The 23,447-nt window shown below is 34.7% G+C and overlaps 3 protein-coding genes across 4 annotated transcripts in view; 2 read left to right on the forward strand and 1 right to left on the reverse strand.

Moving 5' to 3' along the window:
• Positions 1-3,916: 3,916 nt before the first annotated feature.
• On the forward strand, positions 3,917-8,308 carry LOC145965224 (malectin). 2 transcript variants are annotated; one of them, XM_083088622.1, is made up of 5 exons: positions 3,917-4,064; positions 4,149-4,693; positions 4,770-4,952; positions 5,663-5,720; positions 5,791-8,308. In XM_083088622.1, the coding sequence occupies exons 2-5, from the start codon at positions 4,352-4,354 to the stop codon at positions 5,997-5,999; spliced, it is 792 nt and encodes a 263-aa protein (XP_082944748.1). In that variant the 5' UTR covers positions 3,917-4,064; positions 4,149-4,351; the 3' UTR covers positions 6,000-8,308. The 2 variants fall into 2 exon arrangements, with proteins under 2 accessions (XP_082944748.1, XP_082944747.1); XM_083088621.1 differs by lacking the exon at positions 3,917-4,064 and having other exon boundaries at positions 4,090-4,693.
• Positions 8,309-12,602: 4,294 nt separating this feature from the next.
• Positions 12,603-14,419, forward strand: Fabpl (FABP-like protein). Its single transcript, XM_083088876.1, has 3 exons — positions 12,603-12,909; positions 14,071-14,175; positions 14,293-14,419. The coding sequence occupies exons 1-3, from the start codon at positions 12,670-12,672 to the stop codon at positions 14,347-14,349; spliced, it is 402 nt and encodes a 133-aa protein (XP_082945002.1). The 5' UTR covers positions 12,603-12,669; the 3' UTR covers positions 14,350-14,419.
• Positions 14,420-14,672: 253 nt separating this feature from the next.
• The window catches only part of LOC145965370 (uncharacterized), a 68,677-nt gene continuing 59,902 nt past the window's right edge, over positions 14,673-23,447 (reverse strand). Inside the window, exons 9-10 of the mRNA XM_083088862.1 lie at positions 19,930-20,222; positions 14,673-19,832 (exon numbers count right to left, since the gene is read on the reverse strand). Of these exons, the coding sequence (XP_082944988.1) occupies positions 16,566-19,832; positions 19,930-20,222 (3,560 nt within the window). The 3' untranslated portion in view covers positions 14,673-16,565. The remainder of the gene's footprint in view (positions 19,833-19,929; positions 20,223-23,447) is intronic.

The raw sequence follows: 23,447 nt of genomic DNA on the forward strand, positions 1-23,447 counted from the left end.
GTACTTTCCGAGTTATGAGGCTTGAAATCATTTCTTAATTTTACATAAACCATAAAATATCTAGTAAAATATTCATTTTTCGATTATCTTACCTCAATACTTTTATGTACAAAATAATGAGAGGAATCAATTGGTGTAAAGAAAAAACATAGTTGTTTTTTAAAAAAAATATGTAATTGTTAATTGCAAATTACATATTTTTTCTTAAAAACAACTGTGTTTTTTCTTTACACCGATTGATTCCTCTCATTATTTTGTACATAAAAGTATTAAGGTAAGATAATCGAAAAATGAATATTTTACTAGATATTTTATGGTTTATGTAAAATTAAAAAATTATTTCAAGCCTCATAACTCGAAAAGTACTCAATGAAGAAATACTTTATTATAGTGTTTTAAAAAGCTCTCAAGATAAGCTGCAAAATAATGTAATAAAAAATATAGGGTTCCATTTAAAAAATTGAAGCTGACCTTCACATAACCTTGACAACGCTATTAGAGGTCATAATAATGTTGCCGTGTAATGCGCCACATAAAACCCTATAACTTTTGTATGAAACATTTTTTTTTTAAATGCGTATTTTTCGAAATATTAAGGGGTTTCCACACTTTTGGTAAACCCTGTATAACGCGGAAAAAGATGAAACGTGAACTTAAGAAAATCTTAAAGACTTCGAGATTCTTTGAGAAAAAATGAAGAAGAAGATTAGAGTTTTTTTTTGCTAATTATCTATCAGATTATATATTATGTAAACACACATATAGGGAAAAATTATATTGATTTTTTATTTATCAAAATTTGAGTCGAAATTATGCCATGTTTTTAATATTTATTATCAATGATGTCTCATTATTAATTATTATTATTATTGTTATTATTATTATTATTATTATTAGTGGTGTTATTGTTATTACTTATTATTATTAGTGGGTGTTATTGTTATTACTTTAACATTATCTTTTGATCGTGCATATTAATTTAATAAAGTGCATATTAAAGGCTGCTGTATGTGAAATATCTAAAAATAATAAATATCTAAATAATATAATATATCAAATGCAATAACATAATATATAAACATTTTGATGGTGAAATAATAATGTATGTTTTGCTAAAAAAAGTACAATATATATCATGAATGAATTTTAATTGCTTAAAATATTTATATTCTTTTTTATTTAGATGACTTCAAGGCAACTTTTAATGTGTGATGATGAAATAATAATGCATGTTCTGCTAAAAAAATGACAATATATATCATGAACGAATTTTAATTGCTTAAAAAAATATTTATATTCTTTTATATTTTTACATTCTTCATATTCTCTTATATATTCTTTTTTTATTTCTTTCTCTTCTATTTAAATAACTTCATGGCAGCCTTTAGTGCACTAGTATAGTTTAACGAATAGAACGAATAGTTTAACAAATCTTTGGTTTATTGGTTTATTTGGCCAACGTTAATCCTATTCGTAGACATATTAACATAAACTGCTTATAAGATGGTGGAGGGGATGTCCTCCTGAGAAAAAAAGGATAGATGAATTTTTCTAAAGTTTCTGTCTTTCACGTATTCTGCGTGTACCAGAAAAAGACAGATACTCCAGGTATAAATTCATGCTATTCTTTTTTCTCAGGAGGACACCCCAACTTCGGGCTTTAATGCCTCATAAGCAGTCTATATTACATCTATGATCCTATCTTATTAGGATCCTAACATTCCAGCCATCGACTCGTGTATACCATCAACTGGTATATTAGGGTATCAATCAATAGAGTTTCTCTAGTCAATAAAGTATAACGAATTTGGGGAAGTAGATAAGAAAAGGAGATGGACGAAGGAAAGAAGAGAAAGAGGGAATTGGGGCGACTATATCGCAGAATCTTCATGCTACATCGAAACTTGAACCCAAGATCCTTCATATGACAGGCAAACACTTTACTGCTTCAGCCATTCGCTACTCCCATGGTATGTGGTGTAGTACGGATAACTGATTTCGCTATAAATATATAGTTTTTTTTTACTTAGAATATAAAGAATAGCCTGAGGCTTACATCCATCAATTTCGTGTTACAAAAATGTAACATATATAACAGCCACCCGGCTGTTATATATATGTTACATTTTTGTAACATAAAATTTCGACTTGGACTCTTGTTACAATCCTAATTAAGAATGTACTTTATTTTTATTTCATGTTACAAAAATGTAACATATATATAACATATATATATAACAGTAACATATATATATATATATATATATATATATATATATATATATATATATATATACAGGGTGGGCCATTTTAATCTATGCACCCAAATTTCTTTGTACCTAAGACAGATACGGAAAAATGATTCAGACAAAAGTTTTATGGTTTCGAGGGGGCCATAAGATGGTATCATTGGTTTGACCTTGAAGAGTTATTTGAAGGTCACATGAAGGTCACCTTTAATTTCTTAAATGGAACCTACTTATTGTCATTGCATATTCTTGTAGCTTATCTCGAGAGCTTTCCAAAACACTATAATTAAGTACTTTTTTGTTAAGTACTTTTTGAGTTATGAGGCTTGAAATAATTTCTTAATTTTACATAAACCGTAAAATATCTTGTAAAATATTCATTTTTCGATTATCTTACCTTAATACTTTTATGTACAAAATAATGAGAGGAATCAATTGGTGTAAAGAAAACACATAGTTGTTTTTAAGAAAAAATATGGAATTGTTAATTGCAAATTACATATTTTTTCTTAAAAACAACTATGTGTTTTCTTTACACCAATTGATTCCTCTCATTATTTTGTACATAAAAGTATTAAGGTAAGATAATCGAAAAATGAATATTTTACAAGATATTTTACGGTTTATGTAAAATTAAGAAATTATTTCAAGCCTCATAACTCAAAAAGTACTTAACAAAAAAGTACTTAATTATAGTGTTTTGGAAAGCTCTCGAGATAAGCTACAAGAATGTGCAATGACAAATAGTAGGTTCCATTTAAGAAATTAAAGGTGACCTTCATGTGACCTTCAAATAACTCTTCAAGGTCAAACCAATGATACCATCTTATGACCCCCTCGAAACCATAAAACTTTTGTCTGAATCATTTTTCCGTATCTGTCTTAGGTACAAAGAAATTTGGGTGCATAGATTAAAATGGCCCACCCTGTATATCATATACAGGGTGCCCCACGTAAAGTATTACAAATTTATATCTCGGAAACGAAGTAATTTAGAGAAAAATGTTTCAGACAAAAGTTGTATTGTTTCAAGGGGGACATAAGATGGTGCCATTAGTTTGACCTTGAAAAGTCACCTGAAGGTTAAGTGAAGGTCACCTCCGACTTTTTAAACGGGACACCCTATATGCTTTTGCATATTCTTGTAGCTCATCTCAAGAGCTTTCCAAAACACTATAATTAAGTTAGTTTTCATTACACCCTGTATATGTTACATTTTTGTAACATGAAATAAAAATAAAGTACATTCTTAATTAGGATTATAACAAGAGTCCAAATCGAAATAAAATTCGTAATAGCATTATTTAGTATAATCTATGCTTATACTTATAACAATTTACGTATTTTTATATTCTCAATTTTATTATTATTTATTGGCAAAAAAAAAAGAAGTTTAGCCATCAGGTACATGCCTATTAGGCTAATATGTTCACAAAACAAGTAATACACTTTTCATTTAAGTTTACTTTACAACGCAGGAGTATGTACGGTACTCCCTGAGGTTTTATCCACATTTCACACGAGTATGCCTATCTATGTCTATTAAATATTCACAGCCCATATCGTCGAAGTCTTTGGTCCATATTCTGAATCCTCTTTTATCGATAAAAGTGCCTCTAAAAGTGGCTTATAGCCAATCAGAAGACTTATAAGCCACTTTTAGAGGCACTTTTATTGATAAAAGAGGATTCAGAATATGAACCTTTGGTCAGAACGGATGAACTAAAACTAAGAAATCATTCTCAATTCTATATAAATCCAGGAAAGTGGCGACGCGTGACGGGCGTTTTCGACATCACAAGACTGGTACGGTCGGTAAGTCAGAGCTCCAACTAGATAACGCAGATCTCATCATACATATGGCCGCGTGTCAGCTGCGTATCAATATTTTCCCGCAAGCTCGGCAGATACGATTCGACGTGCCGTTTGGTTGCTGCACGCGATATAAAGCTCGACGCGATTGCGACTCGATGCGATCCCGGTCGGCGAGGAACAGGGACGACCACGAAGAGAAGGACGGATCCTGAAGGACGAGTTATGAGCACCTCGTGCTCGCCGAGCCGGATTTTCTCGCGCCGCGAATGACACGCCTGTCGTAAGCCATGCGATCGCTGCTGCTGCTGCTGCTGCTGCTCGGCGTGTCCCAGATTCCCGGGTCGCGCTGCCTCGAGGTGATATACGCGATAAACGCAGGTGGCGAGTCGCACACGGACAGTTACGGGATACGTTACGCCAAGGACCCTCTCATGAGCAAGGTCGGCACGGCGTCCGATTACGGTAAACAGCTGATCATAGGACGCGTCAACAACGTGGACCAGATCCTGTATCAGACCGAGCGTTACCATCACAATACCTTCGGGTACGACGTGCCGATCAGCCAGGACGGCGATTACGTCATGATACTCAAGTTCTGCGAGGTTTACTTCAACTCGCCGAATATGAAGGCAAATTTCTTCAAATGATGATTGTACCCTTGAGAACTTGTTTTGATTGAATTCCTAATGTACACTCCCTTGATAGGTCTTTGACGTTGTCCTGAACGGCGATCACACCGTGGTCACTGATTTGGACATCTTCGAGAGGGTCGGCCGAGGCGTTGCGCACGACGAATACGTCCCGTTCAGGGTACAGGGTGGAAAGTTGATTTACAATGATGAGGAATCAGACATCTTGGCGGGAAAGATAAGAGTAGAATTTATAAAGGTGATGGATTAGTGTATATTTTATATACAGGGTGTCCCAGACCATCCGTACATCCCTTTTAAAATGAAAATAAATGGCTTTTATCAAAAATCGCGAACAATTTTTAAGTAAATCAGGTAAGCTCTATCAAATGGTGATATTTTCAACTTTTGATTCCGACCGGAAATACGCCATCCGGATCGGAAGTTGAATTTTTTTAGGGGAACATGGTACTTTTTATTACAGATTCGAATTGTACGTGAAGAAATAAGAAACTTTTATTTCAAACGTTTTTTCTGAAAGTGCCTCCGTCAATCTTAAAATTGACCTTGAAAGTAACTGTGATGAAATAATGAACTTCAACAGAGGCACTTTCAGAAAAAACGTTTGATACAAAAGTTTCTTATTTTTTCATGTACAATTCGAATCTATAATAAAAAGTACCATGTTCCCCTAAAAAAATTCAACTTCCGATCCGGATGGCGTATTTCCGGTCGGAATCAAAAGTTGAAAATATCACCATTTGATAGAGTGTACCCGATTTACTTAAAAATTGTTCGCGATTTTTGATAAAAGCCATTTATTTTCATTTTAAAAGGGGTGTACGGGTGATCTGGGACATGGTCCTGTATACATAGCTGTATATATATATATTTTTGTACAATATTATACCTCTCTTCATACATATACATGAAATAACACATAATTGTGTCGATTCTGTAATTTTACAGGGTTACAGAGACAATCCTAAGATAAATGCCATAGCTGTTGTGAAAGGAACTTTGGAAGGTTTGAATTTTTTCATCTTGATTAATAAATTAATCTTTCTTTGTTGTAAAAATTTATAACTTTTCTACAGATATACCACAGTTGGGACCGATACCGCAGGATCCGGAGGAATATCACAGCATGCAGGAAGAGGAGGAAGAAACTCCTGTGCGTAGTCGACACACGAGTGGGCCTAGGACACCCGATCCATACTCGATAGATGATTCATCTGTAATGTTACCTGTTTTCGTAGCCATCGGTGCTTTTATTCCCTTATTATTCTGCCTGTGTAAATTATAAGCAAACGCACACGTGCATAGAAATGCCTTGTACTTAAGAGTAACAGTGTTTCCGATTGTTTCGGCTCGCTCGATCCATGAGATAATGTTTAAATATGTAAATAGATAATTAATTAATGTTCCTTTACATTATGTTGCCAGATTTAAAGAGAAAGTGTGTGAGAAAAGTATTTATTATTAATTTATATAAGTAGATATGTATACATATACGGGATGACCCCCTTTTTCCTCTTTTCATCTTCTTCATATGCGTTATTTGCATCACTTCAGGTGTTTTTTAGATAAAAATTAAGTAATATAGTGTCTTTTTTTACACAAAACTTTATAGTATTAAAATGTCTAATTTTATTTTTAATTAGATGATTTTATAAGTATATACAAAAATCCAACTTCTAAAATTACTATTTTTAATTTTTTAAATTTAAATAAAAAATATTCTTTAAATTGTTATCTATTAATAATGCTGCTAAACTATTTAAATATCTTTAATTGCTTAAATTTTAGAAGAAAAATTGATCAACTAGTATTAATGGTTACTTTGTAGATAAATGAATAATATAATATATTTAGAATATCTATAAAAGATGTTTCAAAATACTCAACTTTAATTTCAAAGCTGGAGATTTTCAACAAATTTATAATCAATGCTATCATAAGAAAAATTTCAATGTATTTTTAGAAAAATCCTATTTAAAAAAGAAAACACTATTTGTCGTAGCTTTTCAATCTTTCTAGAGTCTCTTAATCTGTAATCAGTCTAGTAATCAAACATTAATTTCAGATTTTGAAAAAGTTTTTATCAGTTTAAATGTATAATAAAATCTTATTGTTTTATTAGATGCAAAACGAGAGAAATTTTGCTTTAACAAATTTAATTTTTATTTGTAATTCGAAAATTTATTCTTGATTTGAACATTCTAATTAAATCTGTTCCAAATTAGTAGAAAAGTCATCAAAAATTAAAGTTGAGAATTTCGAAACAAATCTGTATATGAATATGTATTCAACATATATCAGCTAAATAATAGTTGACTGAAAAGTATTTTGAAACACACATAGATAATGTAACAAATTTTGTTAAAAAGTTGTCTCGTTTCTTTATTTTATATTTTAATAATCTGTTTTGTAGAATTTATTATATATCGTGCATTTTTTGCGTAGATGTTTTGTTCATATTTCATCTTTCGTCTGATAATATAAAGAGTTTGAATGTTAACGCGCGTGCGACATGAATTGTATAATTTTAAAATAAACCTCTCTCTAGTTAAGGATCGTTATTGGAATGATGATATCATGATTAAGCAATTGAGAATCTCATAGTCCATTAAATACCAAAGAGAGAGAAAGAGAGAAAGTATATGAATTCATAATATATCAATTTTTTGCATGTTTAAAAGACAGAGATAGAGAAACAATAAATGAGACTATTATTATTATATAAAACGATTCTACATTATATATTTTTTCATACACGAAAGTGAAGTCTCGATTCATCGGCTCAAAGCTGTAATCTTATATCGCACATATATTGAACGATATTATCTGATAGATAACACAGTTGAAAATAATTTTTTGGACACAATAAGATTGTATGTAATTTTTCATATTATCGATTACGATTCTAGTTTGCTTTATCATGTTAGTTTTGAGAAAATTGTTACAGAAAAGCTACTTTAATGTAACTTAGCGTATGTGACGTTGATGTTGGAACAATCAAAATTAAGTATATGTTTTGTTAAGATTTTTGCTGGAAGGAATTTGTTATGTCGATTATGATTAATAAAATAATTATATAATTAAGGATTATATAAATAATTAGATCTTATACAATTAAAGATTATATAAATAATTAGATCTTTACTGAAAATTTGTAAATTGGGGCTATTATGAATCTATCAAACATTTCCTAACATATTACTCGCGCTTAATGAATTTCTAAATGTAAATTTGATATCAAGATAAATTCAAAAATCAATTTAAAATAACGAAACCAAATGTAGATAAATAACTTGATAATTTTTTAATTTTTGTCATCTGTTATATTGATTTCAATCATTTTGAATTTGTCAATTTTTTGACATTGAATTCGTACTCGCAATCTGATAAATTTTTAAGTTTAAAGCTACTGCTTATTGAAATGAGTATGATGAAAAATATTTAATAGATCTTTAATTCACGCAATTTCCTGTAACAGAGTCCATGTTTGATGAATATTTTATTAACCATAATCAATACAACAAGTCCCTTTTTAAAGCTTAAAAATCCTTTATATAACGATGTATATTTAAATAAAATTTCTCCAACATGTTATATATATGTTATATATCATAATTATGATACGATAAAATATTGAAATGATCCTTTTTGCAATTTTAACTATACATTTTTTTAAAAATTGTGTAACATGAAGCAATATTGTGAGTCAAAATTGTATTCAGTGCCAACAAAATTGCGGAAAACGATTAATTTTTTCCTGATTTTTTTTTTCATTAAATTGTATAATTCGAGATATATCATATTACTTTGTATGTTTCCTAAAGAAAAAAAATGATTATATATCTCACTGTCTGACACACCGCTTGTAGAGCAAAATGTAATATAAATTTTTTTTGTTATTTTTTGGCTAATGAATAAATATTAGTTTCATTAACTAGCCGATTTTTGTAGATTAATACTTCATATAAATCTATATAAAATAAAAAAAATAGATATAAATGGGAATCCGTATAAATAAAAAATCTGAATAATAAGAACAAATAAAATAGATATAAATAAAAATCTATATAAATCAGAAACTAAGAAAATTATGGTTTATTTTATATTCTTTCGCAGCATCAAAGGAAATCGTTGGACGCTGCATCGACTATCGATCGTGCAATTGTTGGCGTAACCGGGAACCGGGAGGATATACACTGTAGGTACAAATAAATTCAATTGAGCGTTAAGAATCGTATATGTATATACATACGTTCTTAATAGAAATAAGCTCATTCATCCCGCATATACGAGACGGCGGAGACGTCACGTGACCCGGCGCGTCGTCTAAGTCTTTGATGTATGCTCATCGCCGGCAATTAACTGTCAATTCATGGCTATACTTATGGTTTTGGAAGGCGGGGACAAGCAATCTGCGAGCAGTGGCGATTGTCCCCTTGAAAGAAGAGTCAAACACAGCACAGAATATTGCAGCAATAATATTAATAATGTTGCAACATTGCAATATTGCTGCAATGTTCTGCGTTGTATGGAAAACACACGCACCCATACAACACAGAATATTGGAATAATATTATTAATGTTGTTGCAACATTGCAGCAATTTAAATAATTTTGCAGCATTTTAAATAATATGCTCAAATATCTCCGAAACGGTGCGTTAAATAAAAAAATGTTTCAAACAAAAGTTGTATGGCTTGAAGGGGGCCATCAGATGGTGGCAATGATTTGATCTTGGAGAGTCGTTTGAAGGTCACGTGAAGGTCACCTTCAATTTTTTAAACAGAACCTCCTATTTTTATTACTTATTCTTGTAGCTTATCTCGAGAGCTTTCCAAAACACTATAATAAAGTATTTCTTCATTGAGTACTTTTCGAGTTATGAGGCTTGAAATAATTTCTTAATTTTACATAAACCATATAATATCTAGTAAAATATTCATTTTTCGATTATCTTACCTTAATACTTTTATGTACAAAATAATGAGAGGAATCAATTGGTGTAAAGAAAAAACATAGTTACATAAAGTGTACATAAAAGTAAACATAGTTACATATAGTGTACATAAAAGTATTAAGGTAAGATAATCGAAAAATGAATATTTTACAAGATATTTTACGGTTTATGTAAAATTAAGAAATTATTTCAAGCCTCATAACTCGAAAAGTACTCAATGAAAAAACACTTGATTATAGTGTTTTGGAAAGCTCTCGAGGTCATCTACAAGAATATGTAATAAAAAATAGGGGGTGCCATTTAAAAAAATTGAGGTGACCTTCACGTGACCTTCAAATGACTCTTCAAGATCAAACCAATGGTACCATCTTATGGCCCCCTCGAAACCAAACAACTTTTGTCTGAAACATTTTTCTGTCCCGGGCTTGGTTTTCGAGATATTCGACTGGATGGATTAAAATGGGCCACCCTGTATATATATGTGTAAAAAGATGCGAATACGTCCGTCTTGTAGATTCACATGAAAGGAATTAAAAGCGTATACGAGATGTAAATATTAGGAAAAGTATCAGAAAAAATTTCAAACTGTTTCTTCTGAATATTTTCAGCAGGATTTTTTTGTATTTTTGTTATTAAGAGTATTACATAAGAGTATTACATAAGAGAATGATGCATTTTCTGTTTTGTTTACTGAAAAACGACAACATAATGATTAATGAATAATAATCATTGACCCTCTCGTCTGATGACCATATGAAACGTGGAATACTTTGCTCTCTGGTTTTTTTGACCCTTCTAAATTTTTAATCATTCTAAGCTAAGATATGATGGATACATAAGATGTTTGAAAATCACTGGATATACTTTTAATGACAGGTTCCTGGGTTAAGTCGGATATTCTTAAAATGTCAAATGTTGTAACTTCAAAATTTCAATTATGCTATAAGCAATTAGAAAAGAGAAAATCTTTCACAAATTAAATTTTAGAGACTTAGAAAGATCATAAAATTATATTATTTAATCAAAAACTTCAAATGCAGTTTAGTATTTAATAGAATTAATTTACATATTTAATTTAATTAGTTTGTTATTTAAAAGATATGTTATGGAAATATTTGAAATATTGAAATAAATAATGATACTTTTAAAAATTGACTCCAAATTGGCCAAAAGAATTAAAGGGACATCCGATGATTTAACATTTCTATTTAATATAGTGGAGAAAATTAAATAAACTTTTATCAATGACATCACCAGAGAGAGGGTAAATTGCTTTTAATCGATAATCGACAATTATTTTCTGCATGATATCACTATTAATAGAATATGTTCGCATGAATCATGATCGTCTGGAAAAAATTGTTACTGAATAGATGACATGTCCGATGCATATTGAATTTATATCTGCGACCTATGTACTTTCGTACCTTCCGCACAGACAAACACACATACAAATTTGTATGATCGATGCTCCGTCTCAAGTATTAATCAAATTGTTACGACATTTGCGTTGCCTGTAACATCTGACTGTTGCATCCATCTGTCCTTTTCAATTTTGCTTTTTGCTTGTGACAAGCGATGTAAATTAAAAAAAAAATTTAAAAAAAGTATACAATGTCTCTCGAGAGAAATACGTGATAAAAAATATATAGAGAAATCTATAATATCAGAGCGATAAGATTAATTAAACAGCAGTTATCTCATTATCATGAAATTTTGGATTTTTTATTTTGCAAAGATACGGTTATTCATTCGTTGATGGTGGGAATAAATGAGATATTGTTTATTGCCGATTTTCTATCGATTAATTCAATGCAACAACAAATGATATTTAATTACTTCGACTTTGTACCCATAAAGTACAGAATGTTCTGTATGTGTTGCAAGAGTAGTAATTATTGGTATCGCTTTTATACAGCGATTATCTTATCAATTTAATTTACACATGATAAATTTAATATTTAAATTAAATAATAAATATTAAATTAAATAATTTATTAAATAATAATTAATTTAATATTTAAATAATTGCTTTACTATCATTTGTATTTTTATATAATTTATCTTATTTAATTTAATATTTAAATAAGTGCTTTACTATCATTTGTATTTTTATATAATTTATCTTATTTAATTTAATATTTAAATAAGTGTTTTACTATCATTTATATTTTTATATATATGTACAATAATAGAATTCAGTCAATTATATAACATCTATAAATATATATATATATATATATTTTTTTTTATAAAAATACAAATTATAGTAAAGCATGATTGTTTAACTAAAACAATTTATTTAAAATATCTAAAATATTGTAAGAAAAAATTACATGTATTTTTCTAAAATACATTTATACACTTTATATTTTCTATACATCTTTCTGTATATAATTTTTAAAATTTTATATATATATATATATATATATATATATATATATATGCATAAAATAAAATTTTAGAAATGAAATATATTTTAGTATTAGTAAAAAAAAAAAAAAATAAAAATTTCTTGATCGTAAGACTTAAACAGTGCAACGAAACTAACGACAGAGAAACGCTTCTCCTGTGCATTAAATTTACCGGTTCTGAGAGCCGAGGCAGGATGTAAGTTGCAAAGTAACTAACGCACAAGTGCCCCGCAAATGGACGCGAATAAATGCGACGTCTCCCTTTCGCCCCTCGGCGAGTGCGAAGGGCACATCAGAAGCAACACGACAGAACGATGGGTCCGTCGACGGATAATATAATCCGTCGAATATACTTTGTCCGGAATCATCAGCAGATTGACCGGCAGTTCTCCCCCTCCCTCTCTGTCCTCTCTCTCTCGCAGAGAGATACCCCTTAACGAAATATCTTTCTCTCTCTCTTCCCTACCTCCTCGTCTCTCGGATTCACGGATGTCGTTATAAAAGCCGGCGCGCTTTCTTCAACGGCTTATTCTAGTTCTGATCTCCTGACTTGTGTGCGCGATCAATCCTCACTTTATATCGATCATGGAGCATGTCGTCGGCAAATACCAGTACATAACGTGCGAGAACATGGACGAGTTTCTCAAGGACATCGACAAGTCCGAGTTCTCGGGCATCATGAAGTCTACACTGACGGTGGAGGTCCAGGTGAACGACGATCAGTTTACGGTCATCATCACCAATCCAGAAAGGAGTGTCACCAACACCTTTAAGCTCGGCGAGGTCTATGACGAGTGGTTTCCGTCCCAGAAAGTCCCTTTCAAGGTGATGTGAGCACAGAGTGTCAAAAGAATGAGCGAAATAATCAGGGAAATAACAAAGAAAGCTTCTAGGAAGATTCTGAAGGCGCTCAGCTAGATCATTTAAAATTAAGTATATACTTGGACTAAGTTTCTTCTGCGATAGCTCTGGGGACCAAATGGTTTGATGCTAAACATAACATCTATCTTATCCAAATATGTAATTTGTAAATTAACACGTAATTGGTATCTTTATTTTTATCCTTGAAGAGGTATGTGTATCCCCAGGATGTAAATGATAGATTTATTTATTTAAAAAATTAAAAAAGAAAATAAGAATCAACGCGCGGTAGTTGAAGCGCAGAGAAGCAACAACACTTCTTTCTTTTTTCAATATTAGTTTACTAAAAAACTCATATTACAACAACAAAAAGCGTTTTTTATAATAAATTTTTTATAATAAATTTATAATAAATTTTAATAATAAATTTATAATAAATTTTTTATAATAAATTAATATTGAAAAAAGAAAGAAGTGTTGTTGCTTCTCTGCGCTCCAACTACCGCGCGTTGGTTCTTATGCCATTTTCTTTTTAATTTTTTGATTATTTGAGCCAAATCTCTAATTATTAAATTTATCTATTTAAAATTTATTTTTAAATTGATATTAAAATTTACTTAATATTTATCCTTTCAAAAAATTATATCTAAATGATATTAAAATTGAATAAAATAATTATTGTGTTTATATAACATTAATTATTATATAACATTAATTTGACTTGTGGAGGCGATTTTTCAATCTTTTAGAGAGATCTTAAAGATCTTTTAGAGAGATCTTAAAGAGAGAACAAGTTCGTGTTTAATGTACGTATTGTTAACGAGTATTTTGAAATATGCTAACAAACAAAAGAAAAAAAGGAGTTTTTTTTCTTCTTTTTTGCGTATCAATTAATTATTCAATACCTTTGCTCTCACTTACTAATTTTATCATTTAATTATTGTTATTATTTGAGCTAATTTTTATTTTTATTTTAATGGAGAAACGAGTCTTTTCTTTCTTTTACAAAAGAAGAGTCACTTTCAACAAGCTCTAACTGAGAGTACAAATAATTACCTCCTTCGTTTCATCACTTTTATAAAAAACAGATATATAATCGTTATGTTTCTCTCGATTTTGCTGCAGAGCGTGGCCACGAAACACGACTTAGGCTTCCAATCCGAGACTTCCTTATCTGCGGATCTCAAACTGACCAGAATCTACGAATTCACCGGCACCCAATTGATCGCGGTAAGTGCAGTTTTCAATACAGATGAGTGCAATAACAGTTATTTAACTTAAGATTAAAGATTCTTACGTTAATTAAAGACTCTCTTATATACATTTCCTCCCTTCCTTTCGTTTCAGCACATATCCGCCAATAAAAGCGACATTACAGCCAAGCGTATATACAAAAAACTGTAAAGCTTTTTAATTTAAATACATAGCATGTAATACGTAATGAATGGTTCTATTAAAGAGAGGTGTGAAGAAAGCGTCTCCCACATTACTCTTCATCCGTTTCCTCCCGAAAAAATATCCACGGTGCCGGTGAGATCGAGCGCAATATTATAAAACTATCCTTGGTTAATAAAAAACTGATGTGCAAAAGATGATATCGAACTATGTTATTGTTATCGAGAAAAGCCGTAAGAACCGATCCGAGCTCGATGAAACGCATACTCCCTCCGTCTTTTGCCAACCGTAGGTTGGCAGCAGTCGTGAGTAAAAACTGAAACATTATAAAATTCAAACGTAATATGTCATTTATTTAAGTATGAATTCTAAGAAATAAATGGTGACAAATACGCAAAAAATCGGAATATCACGCATTCGCGTGGGTAAAACGCTAAGTTACGCTCTCTGATAACACATGAGGCCGCATTATAATGCATATCAGGTTGAATATTGTGCGTGTGTACAACAAGTCGGTATCGCAAAGGACTCTCGCGCGCGCATCCGAACTTATTCGGTTCAAGTAGACAATCGCATCTTCCGAATTTTTCACTGGAACAACACATTTCGCTGCATATTTAAAGGCCATCAATGGCAACACGAGCCATACAGCACAGAACATTGTTGTAACATTACAGCAATATTGCAACAATGTTCCGTGTTGTACGGGGATTCACCGAACAAAATAAATAGATTAGATGTCAAGTAGGATAAAAAAAGCTGTTTCGAAACGAATTCCATCCGTTCGAATATTTTTTTTTTTTTTTGTTAATTTTGTAAAGGAAGCAGCTGAAAAATGTTTACTTCCGCACAGCTTTAAAAACGATAAAGGAAAATTTGCGATTGATGTCGTCATGTGAAAAGGCGCCTTTAGGCGCGCGCAGCGATCTCCGACGCCGATCGCCTTTCGAAGAGAGAGAAAAAAAAAAAGAGATACGAAGAGGAACGAGATTCGAGGCGAGAGAAAAAATTACAAGAAAAATATACAATGTATATGTATATATAAATATATAACATCTTCATAACATGTATACAACATATATATAACATATACATTATATTGTACGATATAATATGTATATATAAATATATATACATGTACATTATATTGCACGATATAGTACTTCTTCCTATATATTTATGTTTCTCCCGTACATATTTTCTCTCATTTCAAAAAACTTCGAACTTCGTCCTTCTCCCTCTTTTTTTTTTTCGCTCTCGGTCCATACACATACATAAATCTCTCCTTCGTTACTCAAATTTATTTAATAATATTGTAAGGTATCACATTAAAATCATAAGGGTGCTGTACATAGATTAGATAGTTTATATTTAGTCACGAGTCGATATATATAATTCTCGCGACGAATTCAACTTGAGAGAAAAAAAAAAAAAAATAGGAACAAACAAGAATAAATATACGTTTTCCGTTACCCCTCTGTTTTTTCTCCCCCCCCCTCCCCCCACCTCTTCTCTTTTCTGTCATTCGAGTAAAAGTGTATCGCGAGTAATAAATGGATATTTCATTTCAATTGCAATCGCGCATATAAAATTAAAAAATGGTAAAAAATTCACGTACACGTTTTTCATTAAGTTTCCGCAAATGTCGAACGTTCAAGGATTAACGTACTGCCGTATCAGAAGATTTATCAAGATTATATCAGTTTCCAGGCCGTCACCGGAGCACCATTCGGTCCTTCTCGGGCAAATCTTAGGCGCGAACATATCGAAACGAGAACCAAAAATAGAACGAGGCGTGAAGAAAGAAAAAAAAAAAAGCATCCGAATTATATTTACATAAAACGAGAGATTATCGATCATCTTATTATGATAAGGCAGCAGTTGTCGAAAGTAACCGTTTAGAATACTATGCCTTTATCCCGCCTCATGTTGGACCAAACTTATCTGTCACGCTGTGTGTGTTGTTTGCGCGTATATAAAGACAATAATTTTTTTTTTTTTTATATTCGTTACATATTTATATAATATCTCCTAGAAACTATTCTCTCCCGAGGAGACGCGCGGGCGCTCCTGTTTCTTGTCCGTTAAATAAGAATTGTAAAAAAGGAGAAACCTATAACGGTTCGCGGATAAATCTGCTGATTCTATGTCTATCGTAAGCCCTAGGCCGGCGTTGCGTGGTCGCGAACAACGGCGGATAACTCGTGGCTTCTCGGGGAAACATTTCAATCGGTGATTATCAGCTGATTATCGGTCGGCACGTTCACTGGTGACGCATCCTTCCGTGGTACGTCGTCCTCGGGCTTGCGACTCTCGGAGATCCCGTTCTGCAACACTTTCTGGGACCCGGTCAAGGCCGTGCTCTTCGCTCCAGGGGTGGAAGAAGCGGTCCTTGACGCGACCTTCGGTGTCAAAGCGGGCTTCTTCGTCGGTGACATCGCGTTCCCAGGCGTCTTAGCGGGTGATTTCCCGAGCGACAGGCGTGATTTCGCAGACGCGCTGCCGACGAGAGGCACGGAGGGTTTACTACCAGTTTTAGATGACGACAGTGATAACGTTCCAGCGGCGCTCGAGCGGGAGATTTCCTTGTTGGCCGAATCCTTGCTCTGCTTATCGATCAACGGTGACTTGGCTGTGGTCGTTTTCGCCTGGAGATTTTCACGTGGCTTGGCAGCGCCGCTGGATGTTGGTGGAGCGGTTCTGGGTCTCGATGACGCGCCGGTCACTGGCTGCTTCGACGTCGCGGATGTCTTGGCAGTCGTACCGGCCGACGTAGACCTCGGCGGCTTCGACGTTAGGTTGGACATTGTTGACGGCAATGATTTAACCGCCAGCGTGGTCTTGGTAGTCGTAGTTCTTGCACTTGCTGGTTTGGCGGCAGCTTTACCGGTCTTTGTTTCACCGAGATTTGTCGCTGGTTTCTTCTCGGTTGACGTTGCGGCGCTCAACTTGGAGGAGGTAGCGCTAGTAGTGCTAATTTTCGATTTTGTCATCCCAACACGCGGCGAAGCACTAGTCTTTGCCGCTGTTGTTGTTGTGGTCGTGGTTTTAGATGATGTCGTTGTCTTGGTGCTGGTGACTTTACTGCTGGTACTTGAGATCCCCGTGGCTTTGGTCGATGCGTCCACCAGCTGCTTAGGACGAGCCGCGATAGATTTCTTTGCGGGGGCTTGCGATGGCGACGATATCGCAGTTGTTCGCGCGGTCGTCGAAGTGACTATTTTTGAGGGCGATGTCGGCGTTTTCGTTGCCGTCTTCGTCGTCGGTTTCGTTGGACGTTTAGTCGTCGTGGTCGTTGTTGCTTTCGCTTTGGTCGCAGCTGAGGCAGTTATCGCGGAGACAGCTTGTATCGCTTCCGCGGTTCCCGTGATCTGTTCCTTTAATTCCTCTGTCTTTGCAACGTCTTCCGGCGGTGCTTTCGCGATTTCTTGTGGTTTGGTCTCTTCTTCTTTGTTCACGGGAATATCTTCGGGCGTGATTTGTTTTTCAGGAATCTCAGGGACGTTCGTAGATTCAATTTGCCCAGCAAATTCTTCTTCTACCTGCTTTTGCACGATTGGCGCATTGCTTAACAATGTGCAAGACGGATTCACAATTGGCTGATTAGTCTTCTGATCATCAAATTGGGTTTCCTTCTCCACAATCGTAAAATCTTCCGCCGGATCGGGTGGATTTGTATCCTTAGCGTTGCTGCCATCACCGTTTTTGTCGTCTTTGTCGTGTTTATCATCTTTGTCGTGTTTGTCGTCTTTGTCGGGTTTGTCGTCTTTGTCGTGTTTGTCGTCTTTGTCGGGTTTATCATCTTTGTCGGGTTTATCATCTTTATCATCTTTATCGTGTTTATCGTGTTTATCGTCTTTATCATCTTTATCGTGTTTGTCGTCTTTGTCGGATTTGTCGTCTTTGTCGTCGTCAACTTCCTTTTTTTTACCAAATTCTTCGGGATTGAAGTCGGGACAAGGATTGGGGCAAGGGGGCCGTACCTTGTGGAATTTCCTCCAGTCATATTCTCTCTTCGTCTCGTAGAAATCTCCCCAACCAGTTTCAGGAGGCCAGTCAGGTGGACAGAAACCATATTCGCTTCCAGTAATAAATGGAATTTCTATAGTAGTCTTTTCTGGCCATGTTTCATTCTCTTCGGTGTCATAAGCGTTTGGTTCAGATTCTGAAGGCCGTGGTGTCATTATATCCAGTGCCGGCTGTATTTCTGTAGTAGTGATATTCGTGTTTTCTAGTTTCACTGATTCACTCTCTGTTTCACTGATCAGTTCAGATTGTGTTTTATCATCTTTTTCGCGCAAATCCACTTGTTCTTCTTTGCTTTGTGTTTTATCTTCTGTCAATTTTTCCTCATCCTCCTGCGTAGATTTTTCAGGAAGCAAACAACTACTTTGATCAACTTCGTTAGACAGCACTTCGAATTTTTCGTTAGATGAATCTATCGGTTGTTGATTATCAAATGGATTTTCACTTGATTTTAATGACATTTCCCCCGAGATATTTTCTTCCATGGAGGTCGCAGGTTTGAATTCATCAGAAATTGTAAATTTATCCAGGTTAGATGAATCATCAGAGAATTTGAATTCATCAGAGGCGAATTCTGCCTGAATAATGGGATTATCGTCCGTGAGAGGAGCGACACCGAGTTGGTCCGTAGGTAAACCTTCCGCTTGGAAGACCGAGAACACGTCCTTCCCTTCGTCCGATTCGGAGATGGCAGCGCACGTCGAATCATTATCCGCGGGATATGGCGTCGATGATGCGCACAAGAGATCGATCGGTTCTTTAGCATCCAATAAAGGTGTATCCGCGCGTATATCCTCATTCGTGCACGGCCCACCGGGTGAACGCGGCGGCGTGTTAACGTGTTCCTCATCATCTGAGATGTCGTTCAGGTTGTGCACGGCATTTAGATCAATGCCTTTCTCCAACGCTACTTCCAATTCAGCCGGAGTGAACGACGTCGTCATGACATCGACATTATCGATGTTGACGACTTCGTATCCCTCCAAATCGGACGCTGTATCGTTACGTGTTGTCGCGCTCCACTGACACGATGTGTTATCCGCTTGCCATTGCGTTGTGGACACGATACGCGTCGTCGATTCATCGTCCACCTCGACCTTGGTCGACGAGGTATCAGACGTGTCAATGTCCAAGAGATTATCACTTGTCGCGTGTTGTTTATCGTTCGAGAAGTCCTCGTCTATATCCTTCGGTCGGAGACTCGCTTCTTTCTCGAATTCGCTTTGGCTCGGTATCAGGATGTCATCCATCGCCGGCGTCTGTTTTAGGGGAGAGCCGCTGATGGGATAATCCTGCAAAACGTTCTTGCTATTTAGAAGTGGTGGCGACAACGGCACGAATTCGGCCGCCTCCGGATTTAGTGGAAAGTCCATGTCCTTTTTATTGTCGTCTGCCGATTTCTCTTCGTCGTCGTCCAGACGGTAAGCGTGATCCTTCTCCGGTTCACTTGGCTCTTTCTGGCTTATCTAAAAGTACACAGTAGAATTATTAAAAATGCACATATTCTCCTATCGAGTGACGAACATTCTTTCGCGAGAAAACAATAAAGCAGATTGTACTCACATCGATGTTGACAGGCTCAAGAGGGACCTCTTCTTTTGATTCTTCACATTTAATATCGGCCTCGACTTTCGAAGACTGGACTTCCGAATCACCTATCGGGCCAGACTCGGGATCCTGGGTACTTTGTTCCTCAACGTCCTCGCTGGGTTCGCCTGTCGCGACAGCCGTCGTCGCGGATTCCTTCTTATTCGGATCGATACGGTAATAATTCCACTCGTCCTCAGAATCTTCGCTGTCCGCTACATTCTCCGCTTCAGAGATCAACGCATGCTGAAGCGGATTTTGAATGGATTCTGAAATAAATGTTGAAGGAAATTAGAGGTCAAATAATCACTTTACGTTCACCATATCATTCTCATTTATCATAAAATAAATTGCTAGTGATATACTATTATCTATATATATTTTAAATTACATAAAAAAAGTATTTTTTCTTTTATGCCATCCTGTTAAGTGACAAATGAGCAACTTTTTCAATAAGTCTATTAATCTTCTGAGGTTCTTACAAATTTTTTCTTTGTTATTTTGATATCAAAGATTACACAGGTCTACAAAAAATGGGGTCATGATTGTTGTTGGGCAGCTGGGGGTCATTTCCGAAGTAATTTTCTGCGTAGAATCCGAATCCGAGGTCAGAATTGGCCCATCACATCAGGAACTATAGTTGTGGATTTAGTTATATAATAGGTTTGGGATCGATCTAAGATCAGATTCGTAATCAGTGACCCCAAAAACCCATATATACAGTTTTCAGTCCAGGTTTTCGGGTTTATAGTTCAAAGTTTACAGGTTTAATGTGAATGCTCATGAGGTTGTTGGGCTATAACGGCGCAGGGTTTGGAATTCATCATGTCATCTTAAAATGGCCGTAACTTTGCAAGAAAAAATCGTAGATGACCATTCGACAGCTCATTTTGAAGGGAAAGAGTAGTACTAAATGACGCAATTAGAAGAAAAGAGCTAAAAAATTTTGTGCGTCCTGTACATAACCTCAAAAGTAGCCCAAAAAGCCATTTTTCGAGTATATAACCTCAAATATCTCAAAATCCTGACGTGATGGGCCAATTCTGACCTCGGATTCGGATTCTACGCAGAAAATTACTTCGGAAATGACCCCCAGCTGCCCAACAACAAAACCTTGTAGACCTGTGTTATCGACGTCAAAGTAATATATCAAGTAAATGATGTCGCATCTTTCACTTCGACGCCTTTTCGAGTTACGTAACAGATGTCTTTTAGAAAAATTGCATCGCTTAAACTGAAAAATTTACCGAGAATAAGGATCATAAATTTCACAAACTGCAATTTACTTCGTATTAAGGTACATCTTACAAAACTCATTTCATTCTTGCATCGAATAAGAATTACAATTTTATCTCGCACCCTCGTGTAACCCTTTAGAATAACTGTTGAAATTTTCGGTGGTACTCACATCTCACCGAAAACAAATGGAAGATCGCGCGACAAACTAAATTTCGATGAGACTAACAGACTAAAGTGCTGGGAACTATCATCTACTGATCTGCACTGCTGGTACCCCGGCTCAATTCTACATGCTTCCTTATGCTCACGTTAATCCTCGACAGATGGGCCGATACTACCGACCTCCTCCTCCTCCTGGACGCGCAGCCGGGGGGACGACGGCTGAAGTAAAACGACGGGTGTCTTCCTCGCGGGAGCGATCGCCCTTCGACTAAGAGGAACTACGCCCGCCAAGAGATGCATTATCGATCTAGTCCACAGAGCCCCGGAGCACTCCCTCCCTCCCCTCTCACCCTCCCCCTCCGCCCTCGCACCCCTTCTACAGGCCGTTGCCGCCGCCGCCACCCACCTGTGCACCGCGTCGTGACGATTAGAGGAGAGCGACGACCCCGCTCCAATTGGACGGGCCTTGGAAATCGTCGAATCGATCAGCATCCATCCATCCGACATACATCTATTTGGGGGGCATTCGCGGGAGTCGGCTCCTCTCTCGTTAATTGCTCTTTTTCCTTTTTTTAATATATAGGGTGATTCAAAATATTGTCCTTAACTCTTTTTTTTAATATATAGGGTGATTCAAAATAGTGTCCTTAACTCTTTTTTTTAATATATAGGGTGATTCAAAATATTGTCCTTAACTCTTTTTTTTAATATATAGGGTGATTCAAAATATTGTCCTTAACTCTTTTTTTTAATATATAGGATGATTAAAAATAGCTTATTGTCCTTAACTCTTTTTTTTTAATATATAGGGTGATTCAAAATAGCCTATTGTCCTTAACTCTTTTTTTTTTTAATATATAGGGTGATTCAAAATAGCCTATGGTCCTTAACTTTTTTTTTTAATATGTAGGATGATTAAAAATAACCTATGGTCCTTAACTCTTCTTTTTAATATATAGGATGATTAAAAATAGCTTATTGTCCTTAACTCTTTTTTTTAATATGTAGGGTGATTCAAAATAGCCTATGGTCCTTAACTCTTCTCTTTAATATATAGGATGATTAAAAATAGCCTATTGTCCTTAACTCTTTTTTTTTTTTAATATATAGGGTGATTCAAAATAGCCTATTGTCCTTAACTCTTTTTTTAATATATAGGGTGATTCAAAATAGCCTATTGTCCTCAAAATGGCATTCCTGACTCAATTCTGAGACGACTCAGAGACTTTTCCTTTTGCAAAAATTCATTCTGTTCGAAGCTTAATTTTTTAATTATAAAAATAAATAACAGAAAAATGGGAAAATATAATTTTAAAACAAACAATAAATCGATTAGAATTAATGTAATGTGAACGGTGTAATAAATCTACGTAAATTCATCAGTTTGCAAATTTAATACTGTCAAGATACAATGATTCCACGAATTGATATTGGATTTTATATATCGCGACTATTGCATTTTTTTCATTAATCTTGCGATCTTATATTACTCCTTGACAATGCAAATTCCTCGTTAATAATATTTTTTGCATCCACCTATCAAAAATATTCTTACACAAAGGTATTTTTTACAAGTTACAAAGAGTAAATCCTCGAAGTAGAGATATTTGCGTGAATTTTAGCACTGCTGCAGAATTTAAAAAAAATTAAGCGAGGGCATGAGTTTGTGGAGCCAAGGGAAAGACGAACAAAGGACACTCGTAAGGCTAGGTTTTCATTCGATGCTCATTTTTAGTGTGAAAAGGCATCACGTGATCAAGAAATGACGAATGATATCTTTATTTTTAATCACGTGATGTCTCTTGACGCTGGAAAATAAGCGTCGATCGTCGAATGAAAACCTACCTTAAGGTTAGATTTTCATTCGACGCTCATTTTTAGTGTGAAAAGACATCACGTGATCAAGAAATGACGAATGATATCTTTATTTTTAATCACATGATGTCTCTTGACGCTGGAAAATAAGCGTCGATCGTCGAATGAAAACCTACCTTAAGGTTAGATTTTCATTCGACGCTCATTTTTAGTGTGAAAAGGCATCACATGATCGAGAAATGACGAATGATATCTTTATTTTTAATCCCGTGATGTCT

The sequence above is a fragment of the Camponotus vicinus genome, unplaced genomic scaffold (genome assembly GCF_025532165.1).
Source record: "Camponotus vicinus isolate PSW18456_S1 unplaced genomic scaffold, iyCamVici1.0 SCAF_14, whole genome shotgun sequence".
NCBI classification, from domain to species: domain Eukaryota; kingdom Metazoa; phylum Arthropoda; class Insecta; order Hymenoptera; family Formicidae; genus Camponotus; species Camponotus vicinus.

What these genes read in the sequence shown, in the direction of transcription:
- Fabpl (XM_083088876.1), top strand. Translation starts at nt 12,670, where the DNA reads ATGGAGCATGTCGTCGGCAAATACCAGTACATAACGTGCGAGAACATG. An exon ending in CCCAGAAAGTCCCTTTCAAG is followed by an intron (nt 12,910 to 14,070) that starts GTGATGTGAGCA and finishes ATTTTGCTGCAG; the next exon opens with AGCGTGGCCACGAAACACGA. An exon ending in CCGGCACCCAATTGATCGCG is followed by an intron (nt 14,176 to 14,292) that starts GTAAGTGCAGTT and finishes CTTTCGTTTCAG; the next exon opens with CACATATCCGCCAATAAAAG.
- LOC145965224 (XM_083088622.1), top strand. Translation starts at nt 4,352, where the DNA reads ATGCGATCGCTGCTGCTGCTGCTGCTGCTGCTCGGCGTGTCCCAGATT. An exon ending in TCAACTCGCCGAATATGAAG is followed by an intron (nt 4,694 to 4,769) that starts GCAAATTTCTTC and finishes CTCCCTTGATAG; the next exon opens with GTCTTTGACGTTGTCCTGAA. An exon ending in TAAGAGTAGAATTTATAAAG is followed by an intron (nt 4,953 to 5,662) that starts GTGATGGATTAG and finishes GTAATTTTACAG; the next exon opens with GGTTACAGAGACAATCCTAA.